At 29.7% G+C, this 19590-nt stretch overlaps 1 protein-coding gene across 4 annotated transcripts in view; it reads right to left on the bottom strand.

Annotated features, from left to right (window-relative positions):
• LOC129957164 (cell adhesion molecule Dscam2-like) overlaps positions 1-19590 on the bottom strand; it is a 759520-nt gene that overhangs the window by 176776 nt on the left and 563154 nt on the right. For all 4 annotated transcript variants that reach the window (XM_056069342.1, XM_056069344.1, XM_056069343.1 and 1 more), the window contains exon 5: positions 7474-7591. In XM_056069342.1, the coding sequence (XP_055925317.1) occupies positions 7474-7591 (118 nt within the window). The remainder of the gene's footprint in view (positions 1-7473; positions 7592-19590) is intronic.

Raw genomic sequence — 19590 nt, 5'->3', positions numbered from 1 at the left:
CTCTCAAGATGTAATGAATTTCCACTGTTACCCGATTTTGAGAAATATAAGCAATTTTTTCATGATACATTTGAGCGAAAATTGCCAGCTATCTGTTATATTGTTTAAGGTATAAAGCTCTAACATATGTCCTGACAGTTCCTTTATTATTAATACAGATTAGGGAAATGGATGAAAAACATTTAAGGTGAAAATGAAAGTTCGAGTAGCTTTCGTTTGTTCTTAGATGAAAAGATTTTAATCTATCAACATTTCCCTGTCCAAATTTAGATTTAAAAAATTGATTTATTCTAAAGACTGAAATAATGGCAGAAAAAACGTGATCACACTTTCGATTTAATGATAAAGATTATGATAAAAGCAAGTCTGGAAGTTTCTAAATTTGTCATAAATCTTTACGGTCCTTTATTGTAATTTAATTAGATTTCTTTAAGCTCTTAAATTTTAATTCAAGTGCTTTTAGCAAATTTAAACTAAAAAGGAAAAGTAAACTTGGAAGTTTACTTTTTAATGTGGCAATATAGATAAAGTTAAAAACAGTCGAAGTTAGGGATTGAAAATCACTGTACAGCTATGAACTTCGAGCTAATTATAGCTATTCAAAAAATGTTTTAGTATACAGAAACTGTTCGTTTTAATGAGGCGAAATTCCCCTCAATTTTTTAACTTTAATAGAAAGAAAGTTGTGGGAAATTTAAAGTTTCAATCTCCAATCCTAACAAAATTACTCGAGTTATCACTTTCATATGATAATATGGACAAATATATACAATATATACGTAAACATATTTTAGCAGATGCTTGGCCGAGAAGAAGAAACTTTTGAATTTTTTAGTTTTGATTTATTTAAACCCGGAAGGCATAGTTGATACAAGAAAAAGTGGTAAGAAATGCGTTCGTCTACATCACGACATAAAAAAGACACCGAAATTTTTCCCTTCCGTGATTTTACTATGAGATTTTGAAAGGGATTTCTTTGACACGCGTCGACTAAGGAAAGGGAATCTTATATGTTTTTAAAAGAACGCTGTAAGCATTAGGGTTTTTAAGTCTTTACTTCTCGTAGTGTGAGAAAATATTGGTTAGTAAATTTACAGAGCGAGGGTAGTATAAATTAAATAAAAAAGTGGAAACGGACCAGGAAATAAGTTCACATTCAAAAGGAAGTTAACATGAGCTGCTAAATTAGGATAAAAAATTAGGAAATTAATATATATATATATATATATATATGTGTGTGTGTGTGTGTGTGTCTGTGTGGTATCCACATAATGCATGATTTACCATTGTCTAAGGATCAACAAACGGAGATAACAATAATATGAGAGCTGAAGCATATTAGCAATATTCCTGTAAAAGAAAAAAAAATATTTTTGGAACTTTATGTTAATTCTTAGAAAACTTCTGAAAACTCTCCCAATTCCGAGAGTGGCAATCAACTGAGTGTTCTCAAAGCATTTAATACTATTTCGAAGATTAGAAATCTTCTCTACATGTTCAACTGTTCTAGTATTACCCTTAAATATCCGTGGTGTTTGCTTTCTAAATATAGAACAAACCAGGGTTCTCATCCATTTACTCCCAGCGATCTCTAATATTCCAGAGAATAAAAAAATCTCTCCTCATTTGCCTAATTTTGCATAGAGAGATTGAAATCTCGTCTTTTGTGTAAATTAAAACGCGTCTGATGGTAAACTTCCATGGGAACCTGGAGGGTTTTCAAGAAGTTTATTAAACACTTTCTCATAGATCCCGCTATGTTCTTCTTCTGTATTTTATAATTAGTCGCCGGGAGGCAAGGGAGGCTTTATCTCCTGTTTATCACTACACCGAACGAAAATCTTAAATAATGCACCCCGAACTTTTCGTTAATTGCACGTGATAAGCGAATTCTAATGCGCCCCGTAAATTGATTTTGTACAAACATTGTTTTCTTACTTCCCCGCCATAAACAACTCTAATGATATTGTATTTATTAACAGGAAAAATTAAAGGATTTAGTTACTTTGCATTTAATGGACAACAGTTTTGAAGGTATTTTGTGGAAGTTTTGAAAATGGTCAGATAATGGAGCCTGGAGTAATGATAATCTCCTTATAGAATAAAAAAAAAAGCTAAACAGAATCGGTGGTATATCATTTTTAATATTAGAACTGCACAAGGCAAATTAATTAACTTTTTCTTTTTAGTTTGGGTTAACTATCGAGCAAGACAAAGTTAATTAATTTGTGTATTGTTAACTTAAGAGTTTTAATGTACTGAGAAAAATCCCTTTTATTTTCGAAATTATGGATGAAAATTTCTAAGAATGGATTTTATAAAATTAAGTCACGATTAAATGGCAAGAAAGGCGTTAAGTCTAATATTTCTACATATTTTTAAAATACACTAAAATAGATATGTGGAAAATTATTTTAGTCTATTACAACAGAGATTTTAACTTGATGTTCGTGTACTACTAACAGTGTACATCATATTTGATAATACAGCCTTTGCGAATTTTTTTTAATGAATTTAAAATTCCATTCCTTTTGATATGGCCACAAATCCGTAATATTATTTCCTCTGTGCATATTATTATTAGACACAGCGTATTTCCCAGGTATATCCTTATATGTATACCGGGGGAAATACACAGTGCTTACCCAAGAAATCATGTATACCGGGGGAAATACACAGTGTTTACCCAAGAAATCATGTATACAGGGGGAAATACACAGTGTTTACACAAGAAATCATGTATACCGGGGGAAATACACAGTGTTTACCCAAGAAATCATGTATACCGGGGGAAATACACAGTGTTTACCCAAGAAATCATGTATACTGGGGGAAATACACAGTGAAATCAAGTACAAGGTATTTTCAGGGTATATATTTATATTGCCAGAACATAATAAGAAATAGAAATCTCTGTATATTTTTAATGGTTGGTAAATAGATATCAGATCAGTGATCTCAAACCTGGTGATTTGGTGACATTTTTTGATAAATGGAAGTTTCAAGAAAATGCAAGAATTATGCGATATATCTTTCAGGATTTTTCTAGTGGGAAACTTATAAAACGCTAAAAGTTATGCAGGGTGTCAATTCTCTCGTTGAAGTATTGAGTACAGAGCATGAGTCTTCTCTAATTTGCGCTGAATGGCATGCTGTCTGGTAGTATGTAGTTGATTTCTGAAAGTATAATCATTGCGTACGCTTCGGCAGTATAGTTTGTAAAATAGAGTGTCGTTATCCGTTATCGAATTTGTTGGACTTACATTGTGGCATGTCCCCCGGGAGGGCATCTCGAACCGAGGATGAGATGTTTCCGGTATGGTGGTTGGCTCTCGCCACCCTAGAGGGTACACGAAAAGGTGGGAGTCTGGATTCTCCCAGGATGGGACATACCTCCTTAGGAAAGTATTGTACCGATGCCGGTGGTGGAACTTAGGACTTAACCACAGTTCCCGCCAGTATTCTGTTGCGGTAGTCCGGTCATTCAGTATTTATTTATTTACACTGGTCGGAGAGTCAATACTATATGACTTACATCGTAGTACGTTAAATAAGATGGTATATTATAAAATAAAATCAACTGGACAAAAAAAATGTAATAAAGTTCAAGGACGATCTGCTCATCTGCTTTCAGGGAAAATGTCTTGATGATATTTTTGAACTTGCTCAAAGCACATTGGATGATATTGTAAACTGGGCAAGAGATTACAAAATGGAATTTAACCCGAATAAATCGAATGTTATGGCAATTAAGAAACAGAACGTGGACTTTTCCAGAAAGCAACTCTTTTTTGACAACATACGACTTGAAATGGTGAATGAAATCAAATACCTAGGGGTAATACTTAATGATAAATTCTGTTGGAAAAATCATATTTTATATCTTTCCAAAAAATGTGAAAACATTCTGAAAGGACTTAATCGTGTCTCTTGCAACACCTTTGGATTGAAATCCAATGTTATTGGTATGATCTACAAACAAGGAATTGTTCCTTTTGTCTGCTATGCCTCTAGAGTTTGGGGTAATGCTTTGAAAAAAAAAAGATTAACTGCCGAAACCTTCGTAGAATTTAAAGAAGAATTTTACTTAGAGTTATACGTGGCTACAGAACTGTAAGCTACGAAGCCTGCTTTGTCATTGCGGGGTTTCCCCCAATCGACCTTTTCGTCCTGCAAAATAAAGATTTCAAAGAAAATGTTGTAAAAATTACCCAAGATTCCAAAGTGTTTTTTTCCAATTTTCCACATCCTTCTGAACGTGTTCCTATCGAAATTATCGATTATAAGGACAATTTTCTTAGCAATTTCCCTGCAGTGTGTTTTACTGATGGCAGTAAACTCAACCACCATGTTGGACTTGCTTTTGTTGTGTTTCAAGACGCAGTTGAAATGGAACAATTTATGTTTAGAATTCCTGATGAGTGTAGTGTGTTCCAAGCAGAATTGCTTTGCCTCAGTAACTCGCTCAAATGGATCGTAAACCACTGTACTCTGTCATCCAGGTTCCTTATTTGTACTGATTCTATCTCATCCTTATTTTTGCTTAGTAATATTTCTTCCAGCAACAAAATTGTAGTGAATTTTCAAATGACTCTTTACGACCTTAAAGCAAGAGGAATTAGTGTCTATTTTTCTCATGTCCGAGGTCATTCTGGCATTTTAGGAAATGAAAGAGCCGATTGGCTTGCAAAGCAAGCTACAAAACTAAACATCATTGATCCTGTAAGCTTCCCCAAATCTCACATTCGTAATAAGAATCACAAAAAGACCATTCTCTTATGGAATGAGCTGTACCAAAATTCGTTAACTGCCTCTTTAACCAAATTATTTTTTCCCACAATTTCCTAAAGGTTGAATAAGAAGCATTTTTTCAGTGATTTTAGCTTAACAAAATTTCTTACTGGACACGGTAATTTCAATTACTATCTCAAGAAATTTGGATTATCGAACACTGATCTGTGCTCTTGCAGCGTGGGTGGAGTTCAAAATGCCGAACACTTGCTTTTTGATTGCTCCAATCTTACTGAAGGGAGAAGAGATTTTATTGTGGATCTCGATGCCTGTAATATTAAGTCTCCACCTCCGCTTCATGTTTTGGTCGACCACAAAATGGCCTTTTTCTCATTCTGTTTTTCTCATTCCTTTGTTGTTTCAATTTTTAATTAGTTTTGTTGTTTAATTTTTCTTGTAGTTTTTATCCTTATTTTTATGTGTACATATTTTTATCTATGTATGTAGTTGTTTCTACTTACTTCTGTAAGCCTTGTGCTGTACTTTGTGGTACACAAGGATTGACTTATTATTAATTAAAAAAAAGTTCAAGGAACAAGATTGCAAGAAATCAAATCTGCAAGAGCCGTGGAGATTTTGGGAAACGGCAGGTACGACTTCTCAATAAACGAGTATTTTGTTTAAATGGGTTGATGAAAAACGTGTCTAAAACACAAAATCAGTTTTTGGATACTATTAACGTCATACCTGGAGTAATTTCTAAATATCTCGCCAAGGATTATATGATATATTCAATAAAAATGCTAAATTTATGCAAAAAATTTATATTTTATAATATTGTATGTCATCGTCATGCAAGGCATTCTTTGACACGGCAAGTTTATTAGAGTGTATATGAGATAGTGTTTTTTTTTGGGGGGGGGATTTCATTTCGTCATTTCCTATGTATATGCATATATTACTATTTCGAATGTTTATTTCATATTTTTCTTTCTTTCTATTTTATTTATTTCTTATTTTTGTTATATATTGCCACTTATTTTTATTTATTTCTTACTGTATTGGCATTTATGTTCGTTATATCTTATTTTGTATATTTTCTAAGTATTGCATAGTTTTCTGTATATATTGAACTTTTTGGTTAAGAGATATTATACATGTATGCTTTTATGCCTTTCTGCCTTTATACAAAGAAATTTGGGTTGAGACGTCTTCTCTTCTTCTCTTTAAAAGGCTGAGGACGGATTGGAGTTTCTTGATTAAAATCTTGCACCTTACATCAACCAACTTTTCCTCCTAATAGTATTATGCTATTTTAAAACTTATTATTCATTTATGCTTAATATTTATTATTTTTTATATGTACTTACATCAAAATCGAAACTCATGTGCAAAACATATAAAGTCACGATGGGATGCTAAGAGAATAATTAGTATTATTTTGACAAAAACCTTCTCAACGTCTGACGACATTGATTGATTTAACGATGATAATAATTGGTATTCGGATTAGAGGGTTAATTATCCCGAGGATAGTTTCTGTATATTACCACAAAGTAAACAAATATAGTAATGCAACGATGACAAAAAACGTAACATTGTAATCTCATAAGAAATAGGATAATAACTTTTGCCTTGGGTAACAAAAGACTTTCTCATAAAACCCTCAAACTTATTTTTTTTAATCTGGCAACTTCAGAAATAAAATAAAATAATTATTGTCACATTCTCGTTACTTGTCACAATGTGATTGCATGTCACAATATGATTTGTGCGAGTTTTATTGCAGAAGTGTCAATTAAAGAATGGTTATCAATTTTTTGAATACATTATTATTTACAGTCATATGCAAAATACATAGCCAAAAAACATCTCAATAAGGATATTATTAAATTAAAAAAAATCATGAAAAGTAAGCTTTAAATTTTTTTAAAAACTCTTGAATAAAGGATTAAGCTTAAAATGTGAAATCTTAGTTTTTCTACTAGTTCATGCATTTTTAAACTTGAGGAAAGCCATCCCCTTTAAATATTTATAGCATGCAGATATCCGCTCCCACTTTCAAAATCAAGATGATCTTATAAAACTATCAAAATTATTTTTTTTTATTTGGCTGTTTAAGAGCGGAAAAAAAATCGTACTTATTGTTAAAATTCCTGTGTCTTGCATGTCACAATAAGGTTCGAGTGAATTAGTAACAGACTGTGAACTAAAGAATGATTACCAATTTAATAAGTATGCCGCGTCCTAACACCTTAATCGAAACTCATATACAAAGCATATGGTCATATAAGGTCACAATAAGGATATTTTAATTTATTTCTTTAAAAAAAATTAAGCAAAGTGAGCTTTAAATTTCTAAACAGACTCTTGAATAAAGGATTATGCTTAAAACGTGAAATCTTCGGTTTTCTACCAGTTCATGCATTTTAAACTTCACGAAAGCCAGTTTCGTTCCCTTGAAATATTTATAGCAAGCAGATACCCTCTTTCGAAATCAATGCCTCTTACTTTCTGCAACAACCCCAACCAAAATTAGTCTTCCTATTCTCAACTTCTTACGCCAAAGCCGGGGAAAATTGAATCCCCAGATGCCCAAATTCAAAGCAACCCATTCTTCAACAGCAGTTCCACACACACCTTGCCCAAGAGAACGAAACTTTAGTTTTCGCGAACCCCTGGACAATTGGGCAACCGGAGTAATCAGCATAAATCAATTTTTCTCTGCTCGCAATCACCTACCTGTAGGAGGGGGGCGGGTTCCCCTGGGCCACGCAAGGTAGTTGGGCCGGAGACCCCTCTTCGGATCGCACCTGGGCCTGGTGGAATGTAACTCTGGGCAGTGTTGAGGCGTGGGATTCTGCAAGAAAGAAAAAGGAGTGGATGAGAATGGAAAATTTTGCGATCTGTTTGTCTTCATGTAATTTGGAGCTGGGTTCGCTGTTTTGATTGGTTGGTTTGAACTCGGGGGCTGATCTTAAATGAATTTGCATTGTTGATAGGTCTAAATTTTTTTATTAGTATTTGTGATTTTTTTATGAATTATTAATCAAAAGCTAAATTGAACTTGATTACCTCAAGTTTTTCAATCAAGTTTTTAATATTACAACTTTAAACGAGCAATTCCTGTGTATATATATATAATACGACTCTCACGATTTGGATAAAATCTTATATTTAGATAAAGTTGTGCTTTTTAAGTTCATCTTTCCTGAAAAAATGCGATTTTAAACACAAAAAGAAAATATTTTTTATAACTAACTGCTAGAGCCTTTTTTTAATATACTCTCACATTGACAATGTCATACAGAGAAATCTCGGACATAGAATATAAACGATGTTAGATAAACTGCGAAATGTATACTGTCTTATAGTAGTTTGTTTCGAATAGCATGTTTAACAGTGCTAACAGTGCTTTCAATAGTACTGTGACATCATGGGACTTGAATCTATTGGGATGATTCATTTGCACAATAAACAGAACAAGTAGAAGTAAATTAAAATAATGAATTTGAATGCCGTCGCAAATTCATACTTAAAAATATTTTCTTGGGCGAAGAGGAAGGATATGAAAATAACGTTAAATAAGCAATTTAATAAGCAATATTAAATAAGCAATTTTTTAAAATAAGCAATATTGAAAATAAAAAATAATAACTATTCCTGGCTGACTAGCTAGTTGTCAATGGCGGCTACTATATTTTATAATTTATTCTTATAAACATTCTAGAAACTTGTTATTATCATTTCTTAAACGCACTGAAAAAGCACAACATCTATCTTCGAAAAAATTAACTGGAACCAAACTATGAGATAAAAATTAACCTTCTGGAAATTTTTTGTCTGCCTTGGGAAAGTATAATTACATAACAAACGCATAGCAAAATTTTAAAACACCGATTTACAAGAAATTAAAAGAAAAATCTGTTACCTTATAAATACGAAACACTCGAAATTAAATAAAAGTGTTTAGTAAGTTTCTATTATATTGTTTATAAATTATGTAAATTTTACTTAAGAAAAGATAGTAGTTATTCGCATGTGAGCTCACAGTGGTATATTGGTATGAAAATTTAAAAAAAAAAATGAAACACATGACTAATACTTTTTCTCGATTGAAATTTGATAATTGCATGGAAAAAACTCCATGATAAATTTCATCTTTAGAAACCTGAATCATGTCAAGTTAAACGAAAGATTGTATGGTGAAATTTCCCATTTCATTATTGATTCTAGGATAAATCAAATTGGACAAATGCACATTATTTAAGTAAATGTATGTTAATTAAAATAAAAAAAAATGTAAAAATATTACTTAATTAAAATTAAAAATGCTAAACTATTAGTAAATTTATTAAACAGTATAAAATTAATTAAAAATAAATAGGTTAAAATCTACTCTTTTATATTAATCTATTGCATTTGAGTTCACCGTTTTGATTCACCGTAGTTGGTTCACCGTTTGTGATGACAGAATCTAAAATAATCTCCTCTTGAACATTTAACAGTATAAAATAATCTGAATGAAATATGACTTGGAGGCTTCAACAGTAACAGATGCCGTCCTCATCATCTGCTCGGGGTTGAAAATTATAACATTTATTCCAAAATAGTCAGCGAAAAATGTCAAAAGGGGAAGATAAATATAAATTGATTCGTACTATTTCATTGAGATAATAATGTTTTCTTACCTATAATTAGACCATATGATACTTCTACCATTTTAAAAGCTGGTATATGATTAGTTTTATAGAGACTATTATTAAATCTTCAGTTTTATAGCATTACTTCGGAAACTAGCCTAGCGAATATAATTTTAATCTGACAGATTTTAATCCAAGATTTAACACTGAATAAAAATTCACTCACTGTAAATTTAAATTCGGAAATTATTACTAAATCCATTAAGGTATGAAAAGAATATGAGTTAAAGGATTTACAATCCAACTACATTATCTTCAACTCCAGACAATTCCCAGAACCCAACCATAACTTATAAATATTCTTAGACAGACTATGATTATGATTAATTAACTATATTTAACTATGCAAACTTGACTTTGAATAGTTAGCATGCTGTTAAATATTCAATGAGAGATACACAAATACACTGCTGTTCGAGTATAAACATTACTTGAGAAATTTAGTTTGAAACAGAATTGTTTGCTTGCATTATCAATAAAACTGCAGTTTAAACTCCAGAAGATTAATTTAATGCGTTATAAATATCCAAAGATTTTTAACAAATCTCTACTAATAATAAAAGCGAATGTGTTTGAATAGGGATTCTGTGGATTAAACCTTCTGACTTAGAACTACCAAATTTGGCATATACATACTTTGGAAGATGGAAGTTAGTATCGTAAAAATATATATATTTTTAAATTTTTAACTAAAAACTAAGCAAAATTTCTCATCTTTATTGATAACTTCAGGAAATAAGACTGCACAACAAAGTTTTTTTTAATACCATTTTAATATATAAAAAGAAAGATATTAATATTATATCAATTTAGTGGTTGCCTAGTTCTTTTTTCCATTTTAATAATTTTTAAAATTATTTTTATGCCTAATTTTTAATTATATTTTTTATATTGCAATGAAATTTGAATCGTTTTCATTGTTTTATCTAAATACAGTGTCTCACAAAAGTGATGGGACACTTGTGCTTTACAAAAGGAAACTGTAATAAAATAAATTAAAAAAACATGTAAAAAATTTTTTTTGTGTGTGTTTCATATTTAAAGTTAGTAACAATTATTACATAACATACATTTTGTCAAAATATTAAAATATTAATTTAATAAAAATACAATTGTTTAGAACGGAGCAGAAAATATCTCACATAAGTGTGGGACGCCATTAGATATGCAACAAAAATCGTACGAAATAAGCATTAAAAATATTTTTGGTTTTATTTTTACTTAAAAGCAATTGGCAATAATTTATAAAATCGTCCGCAGTATTTCTTTTCTGTTTGTTTTGGAATTTTCTAAAATTAGTTATGGATTTGCATATTGAACATAGAAAATCTATTAGAAAAACTGCTGAAACAGTTAACTTGAGTCATTCAACAGTTTTCAATATCAATAAACGATATAAAACGAATCATATTATTCAGGATAAAAGAAGACCTGGCCGACCATCAAAGCTATCCAATGGAATAAAGTGAATTATAGATCGAAATATTAAACAAAAAAATCCAAGAAAGAGTGCTCCTAAAGTTGCTGCTGATTTACAAACATTATATGGAATAATTGTTAATCCTGAGACTATTAGAAGGGTAATTCGATCTGCTGGATATCACGGTAGAGTATCCAGGAAAAAATTCTTCATAAGTGAAAAGAATAGAAAACTCAGACTAGCTTTCGCAAAATCCAACATAAATAAGAATTCTGATTACTGGAATAAAGTAATATTTGCTGATGACAGTAAATTTAATATATTTGGTTCTGACGGTAGACACCTGTTGTGGGGAAAACCCAGGGAAGAATTTCGCAAACAGAACTTGGTGCCAACAGTAAAACATGGTGGTGGAGGAGTTATGGTATGGGGGTGTATGTCGTCCGCTGGAGTTGGTAATCTTGTTTTTATTGACAGTATAATGGATCAGTACAAGCATATTGACATTTTAAAGCAAAAATTTGAAATCTTCAGCACGAAAATTGAACCTTCATAATGATTTTAAATTCTACCAAGACAATGACCCCAAGCACACTGTTTTGAACCTTAGACTCTGGCTGCTGTATAACTGTCTTGAAATAATAAAAACACCACCACAATCTCCAGACTTAAATCCCATAGGTAAAAGGAAAGGTAAAAGGAAATCGAACAAAAGATTAAAACCTTTTAAAAAGTAAAATTTTTGGATAAATATTTGATGGAAAAGTAAGTGTCCCATCACTTATGTGAGACACTGTATATAGTTTGAAGCTAATATTATAATGAATTTTCCTTTCTTATTTTTTCGTTCGTATTTTTAAAAGCCCATACAAAGTCTTCTAAAATTTGTAGCAACGGAATTAATAATTAATATGGTTTATATGGTTAAATTCATCATGATGAAATCAATGTATATATTATGTGAAGAATATGAAAGCGATGATATTGAAAATGTTAACACTATAAGTTAAATCATATGACTTATGATCATTATGGATGCTCATGTTCACAGTAAACAAAACAAAACAAAAAAAACCCCACAATACTAGTATAATAATACTTGAAAAATGTTTTAAAATTTGAAGTCAAACATATTACGATTAGAGATCCATAAATATCGAATTATGCACAAGAGATTCAAATGAAATATAATTTAGTTATTATTTCAAAAATGACTAGTTCAAAAATAAACTTTATTTTTATCAAATTTAAAGTCTGAAAATATATCTATTTATGTAAATTATTCAAATAATGTGAATAAAACATAACAATTAAACTTTCCACATTCCAAATTCTGTTTTGGAGATAAAAGTGAGAAGTTTTAACATCACAAAATTACATAAATTAAGCTTCGTTATCGTTGCATTTAGTCATAATTTAATGCACACTCACGAAACAAAAGTATATGCAATCTTCTTATATCTTAAAACTGAGAAAAAAATGTACAGTTACATTTGCAGCCATCAAACTATATCAACCATTGTGCCGAAAAGGTGGTCATCTAAAAGAGCAAACGATTTAATACGGTTTGTTTCCGATGTCAGCAGAAACAATTTGACTACGATAGTCGTTGGATTAGAATTCCCAAGGATTTTTTTTATATATATATTTTTTTATTTTTTATACATTTTTCTGCATGTAATTTCGTAATTATTCATTGTTTGTCTAATTTTATTATTTTGAAGATATTGAGTAATTTTACAATGATTCTTTTACAAATAAAATTAATAGAAGTTTGTATCATTGAGATATGGTTATATCTTTAATTATTGCTTTCTTATTTTATTGTTTTTGATATTTAATAGCTAAAATAATATAGAAAATGGAAAAAAGACACAGAATTATAAGAATAAATAAGGCATCATTATATTAGTACACTATATATCAATCAAATTTCCATTTAAATTTCCTTAATCATCAATTAATTTAATAATCATTTAAATACATGAAATATTTAAAAATTTGCTCTTTCTAACATGCTTCTTAGAAAATGTTTATATAATATATATTATATTAAATATTGCAGAATTGTTGGATTAATTCATAAACTTCAGATTTCAGAAATAATTTAGTTACATGATGTATATCTGATTGAAAGTCTAGGGGAAAAAGAAGCTGATTTAAATTAATAATACGGGAATTAAAATTAGATTAAAAGGCAATTAAAAGCGTAATTCGCAAAATAAGAATCTGGTAAGAGAGATTCATTTTCTAGATCTAATTTAGAATCTTTAATTTTATTTAATGACGAACAACAAGAAGCGGTTAAACGAAGTTTTATGCAATATTCTTCCGATTTTACAACATTAAATTACATTAATTTACCAAGAATACACATTTTAATGCATTACTCATTAAATTTTAAAATTCCTAATTTTCTCTAATTAGTTGATTTCTAAACTATTGGAGATAAATATAAACTTTCAAGTGCAAAAATGCTTCGAATAAAATATAAGATCATATGTTGCATGATTTAATAAAATATGTTTGACACATTGTTTCAGTTCAAAAATCATTCTTTTGCGATTAAAACTGATCGAAATATGAAGGCTTGAATTTCATTATTTTAAGGAAACAATGACCGCTTCAATTAAGGCCTTTCTGTCGATTTTTAGATTTTTTTGAAGGTAATTATTAAACTTGTATATGATAGTGATACTCAAAGCTTTATAACTCGGTCAGGTTAGGTCGCAATGGGGCAAAACATTTTCTATGTGAATATATCAGAATTATTTAATTAAGTGTGCAATAGAAGCTGGAAAACTAAATAAAAGTTTAAACCATAATCTTTTCAACTGTCCATACAAATCAAGGAAAATCAATTATAATTGGTCACATCGCTGAAAGTTTTTTTTTTTCTATTCGAAAATATTTGTTTATCACCAACTGTTCAGAAATTAGCTATTTAGTCAAATTATAACAATTATATTTTTTATTTTATTATATATTAGTTGCCTGAGGCGAATAGCTTGATCTCATGAAATATTGCTTATATTTGATATCAGATAAATCGTTTACATCTAATTTCATGCCCAAGAATATCTAAATCGTCTAACATAATTTTCATGTTCCTATAATTGTTTTACTTGACATTCATTTATAGCATATATGAACTTTCTAGCTGGAAACTAGTTCCAGTGCTCTTAAAATTGTAAATATGAGATTCATCCGTCTTCTAAATTTTCCGGTATTATAACTTCGTGTTTACTCCTTTTTTACATGGCTTGTAAACTATATAAATATTAAGCTGAATCTTCTTCGCTACCTTTCAACAATGAAAGAAAATAAAAACAGATGATTAAATATTGTTACAAAATTTTTTTCTTCTACAAATACCGCCAATCAATCGTAATGACGCAGCGCATTTAATCGCTAGTTCAGCAGCTTGCTTGCTCCAGTTTCTCTACGTGTCGGCGACTCCCACTCTCACCACACACCGCCTCTGACTATACACACGACTTCTCACGATCCACACAACTTCTTCTGACGCTTCAGATTGCCCGTCTTTTATAGTTCTGGTAGGCGGGGCTAGAATCTTCCAGACCAATCAGGGCGTATCTGAGTGTATCTTCGTTATTACTGGATGGATCGTGAAGCTTCTCGAACCTTCCAGTATTATCCATTTAGCCGCCAAACTCGCCAAATTCATTGCCAAGTCGCCAAATGGTCACCAAGCTCAGCACGCACAATACAGATCTTACAAAGATTTTAACGGTTTTTTTCCAGTATGACACTATTCGTGCCGGATAGCAAAATTACAGATTTGTAACAATATTTATTGAACCAGTGAACCAACACGCACGCAACGGAGGAAGATAACAATGTAATCAGTTGCTGGAAATTAGTATAATAAATTTTTAAAAAAAGTTATCAAAATTCGGGGAAACGTTTCACGGTCATTATATTGATATCATTAATAAGACAATTTTTTAAAAATTTTGAAACTCTTAAAATTTTCCCCTCTATAATATCTCCAGAATTTTTCGTTTAAAAATGGGAAAATTTTGCTAATTTTTAATTAATTAAAATTTTAGAACATTTCGCTCCCAGGTGCAAAACCCTAACTTCAGATATATATCTATATCTTCGAAAGTTTTGTAGTTCTAATTCAAAAGATCTACGTAAGTCAAATGGCCACACGTAGGCACGCAAGCACACACACACACGCTTTCATATATATTAATAGTTAGCACGCTTTCTTTTACACACACACAAACGCTTTCATTTTTATTAATAGTTCACATATCCATACTTTCATCTTCATTAATAGTTCACACTCTTTCACACATGCACAAACTTTTCCATTTTTATTAATAGTTCACACATCCACACATTCATGTTTATTAATATTTCACACACACTTTCCCACATACACAAACACTTGTACCTGTATTAATAGTTCACACACTTTCACACATACACAAACACTTGTACCTGTAATAATAGTTCAAACACTTTCGCACATACACAAACACTTCTATCTATATTAATAGTTCAAACACTTTCACACATACACAAACACTTCCATCTGTATTAATAGTTTACACACTTTCACACATACATAAACATTTCCATCTGTATTAATAGTTTACACACTTTCACACATACATAAACACTTCCGTATTAATAGTTTTCACACTTTCACACATACATAAACACTTCCATCTGTATTAATAGTTCACATATCCAAACTTTTATTTTTATTAATAGTTCACACACTTTCACACTTACACACATACTTTCATCTGTATTAATAGTTTACACACTTTCACACATACATAAACATTTCCATCTGTATTAATAGTTTACACACTTTCACACATACATAAACATTTCCGTATTAATAGTTTTCACACTTTCACACATACATAAACACTTCCATCTGTATTAATAGTTCACATATCCAAACTTTTATTTTTATTAATAGTTCACACACTTTCACACTTACACACATACTTTCATCTGTATTAATAGTTTACACACTTTCACACATACATAAACATTTCCATCTGTATTAATAGTTTACACACTTTCACACATACATAAACATTTCCGTATTAATAGTTTTCACACTTTCACACATACATAAACACTTCCATCTGTATTAATAGTTCACATATCCAAACTTTTATTTTTATTAATAGTTCACACACTTTCACACTTACACACATACTTTCATCTGTATTAATAGTTCACAAACTTTCACACATACACAGACACTTCCATCTATATTAATAGTTCCACACTTTCACACATACACAAACACTTCCATCTGTATTAATAATTCACACATCCAAACTTTTATCTTTTTTAATAGTTCACATACTTTTACACATACACACACAATTTCATCTGTATTAAAAGTTCGCAAATTTTCACACATACACAGACACTTCCATCTATATTAATAGTTCCACACTTTCACACATACACAAACACTTCCATCTGTATTAATAATTCACACATCCAAACTTTTATCTTTTTTAATAGTTCACATACTTTTACACATACACACACAATTTCATCTGTATTAAAAGTTCGCAAATTTTCACACATACACATAAACTTTCATCTTTATCAATAGTTCATACACTTTCACACACACTATCAATTTTATTAATAGTTCACACATTTTCATACACACATACATACATACATACATTCATCTTTATTAATAGTAGAGACAGGCGAAACAAGAGTTTATTTGAAATCTTAAAAAATATTCATTTGCGCTGAATTACCGAACTACGTTCTAAACTTTAGTCCTTTTCATTTTCTACGATAATAAACAACGTTAAATTCTCTTACATAATCATAAAACGAAAGCTTAGGTAATATTCCTCTGATTTTAAACCTAAAAAAAAGTTCATTTATCTGAATTACGGAATTGCAAAGTGAAACGTGCTCTTCTGAAATGGTTTCTGGAATAATTGCATTACCTGGAGCGTAAAGTGTTATCCACTAAGTACCAAAATATTTCTCACAGATGAGAATTCCGAATAGTTCGCAAGAAAAACTCGCCCGAGAAAACAGCAACTTTCGAACACATTATGTAAAGAATGTTCCTAATGAAGCCTTAAATAGTTTCCTCTAAAATTGATGAAGATAAACTTGATAATATCCCTTGGAGGAATTTGGAAAACTTGTTACTTTTCCTCAAAATGGGTGACCCCGTTGCATTCATTAACAAAAGCAAGCAGTCTGAATTAATGAGCTTTTGTGTGGTCAGCGTAATTTGAGATCTCGCTTAACCCAAATCATTTTAAGGGAGATAAAGTAACACTTTCCGAAAGGGGGAAGATCGTGGGCGCGAAACTTTTTGAAACTAGTCAAAAGAAAGGAAGGTTGATAAATCAAGTTAAGGCTTTAAAGAAAGGAATCGGTTAAGCCTAAATATTATTAAATTTATCGATCGATGTATATTAGATTAAAAATGCGGCTGCTTCTACTACGATATTTTAAATACAAATGTTTTTTAAACACAATTTGCTAAATTACTTTTTAAATATAATTATGATATTACATTTTAATTTGTAATACGTTCTTTACATTATTGAAAAATGGGAAATATTGTTGATGTAGATCATAGTTCTTAAATTTCCAAAATTAATCAAAAATAGGAAAGAAAATCGATAAATTAAATTAAAATCTTCGTTTAAGTATATTAACTCCTCATGTGAAGGCAGCACGACCCATATAAGGGTAGTTTGGGGACAAACCTCTTGATTATGAAACGCAGTCAATTGACGAGGATGATGCCGGAGCTGGAATTTCCTCTCAAACTTTGACCTTAAATTAGGATATTTAGCCCGCGACATTTGCTTAACGTATATCATACCAGCACAGATGACAGATCATTGATGGAATCGAATCTCGAGCTTGAAGACTTCCATTCCATAGGCCGAGAACTTATCACCAGACTACCGCGAATTAAAGTTAAATAAAATAATTACAATCTAATTTCTAATCAAATCTTAACAATTGTTTTACAAATAGTTTGAAATATTATAAACAAATAAAAAGAAGAAATTTTGGTTAATAAATAAAAAGAAGGTTATGGAAGAGCGAATCAATTTAGTCTAAATATTATTAAATTTAAAAATCGATGCATAGTTCTTATGTCAAATTTTAAATACAAATATTAAAAAAAATTTTTTTTGGTGAATTACTTTTAAAATAAATATAAATAATATAATTACACTCTAATTTCTAATTTCATTCATAATTGTTTACGAAATTCTATAAACGCAATTTGAAGATCATGGTTTTAAAATTTTCGAAATTAATCAAATGAAGAAAATATGACCGATAAGTAAAGTTAAATTTTTGAAAAGAAAAATAAATTAAATATATGAATTGAGTTTACTGATCAAAGTTTTAAATATTTTTAAATGTTTATATATCCGCTTAGTTCCGAATTTTTAAATATGAAATATATTTTTAAATATATCTCTTAAATTACTTTTAATTTAAGTGAAATTTGCGGAACTTTCAAACAACATTTAAAACAGCAAAGTTTTGAAATTTTCGAAATTGATTAAAGAAGAAATTGAGTTTGATATATAAAGTTAAAAGTTGGGAAAGTTATGCTCCGTTTTAGTACTTGTAATGTATTATTTTTTAGAAGAATAAATAATCGCATCCGTTATCAAGCCTTTTGGAATTTTCATTTTACTCCTGGTAGATGGATTTTTCGTGAAAGTATGTTTTGCCCCAACATTATGAGGTCCGTCTTTAAATAAATGAAATGTAGATTTAATACCAGGATTTAAACAATTAGTGAGGCTATAAAAACTACCATAAAACCAATTCTCTGAAATGGACATTAATTTGTTCAATTAAAAGAAAACAAAAATTTATTTTTTTATTTAAAATAATTCATTAAGATTTCCTTTAATGAATTGTCTCATTCATTGATTGGTTTTGGATATAAAATGCCCATTTTATATAACATAATTCCATTTTTATAGTGAAATAACATAGACAGGGAACAAGACTTCTTTTTTAAAATAAATTATTCGCTAAGAGAATAAGGAAAATGATAATAGAATTAAAATATCAAACGATAATAATAATTTACAAAAAAAATTATAATAACGATTTAAAACATTATCTACGAAGAAATATTTTATGCATAAGCTTAAAACTAAATAATTAACATATCGTCTGAATTAGAATCATTGTGAATTTTAATTTTTAAAAAATATTATCGCAATTAACAATTTAAATAATTTGATGGATAGATTTTAGGAAACAGGTAATTTTCCATACATTTTCTAATGCTTCATTGATTCTTGCAATTCAATAAAAAGCACAGAAAATTGAAGAAAAATCGCTATAGTAAGCATAGTTAAATATAAATCCATTTTTTGTAAGTGCAAAAAAAAAGGATAATTAGTATATTTTTAAAAACTGCTATATTAATTAGCACATTTTTGAAAATCACTATATTGAGCTTAGTTAAATATAAATCCATTTTGTAAATATAAAAAAATAATAATTAGTATATTCTTAAAAAGTGCTCATTTCCTTGAAAATTCCATTTTAATATGCATTCCTATCTTATAAAATCAATCAACTTTTAAATTAAGGATATATTTGAATTCTTATTTTGATACCTAATTGATAAAATTATCAAATTAAAAAAATACCGAAGCACCTTTTATTGCACAAATCCGTCTAGACTTCATTTAATTA

Source organism: Argiope bruennichi, chromosome 11, assembly GCF_947563725.1.
Source record: "Argiope bruennichi chromosome 11, qqArgBrue1.1, whole genome shotgun sequence".
NCBI classification, from domain to species: Eukaryota; Metazoa; Arthropoda; class Arachnida; order Araneae; family Araneidae; genus Argiope; species Argiope bruennichi.
The sequence above is the reverse complement of the archived record's forward strand: the minus strand, read 5'-3'. Positions and strand labels throughout refer to the sequence as shown.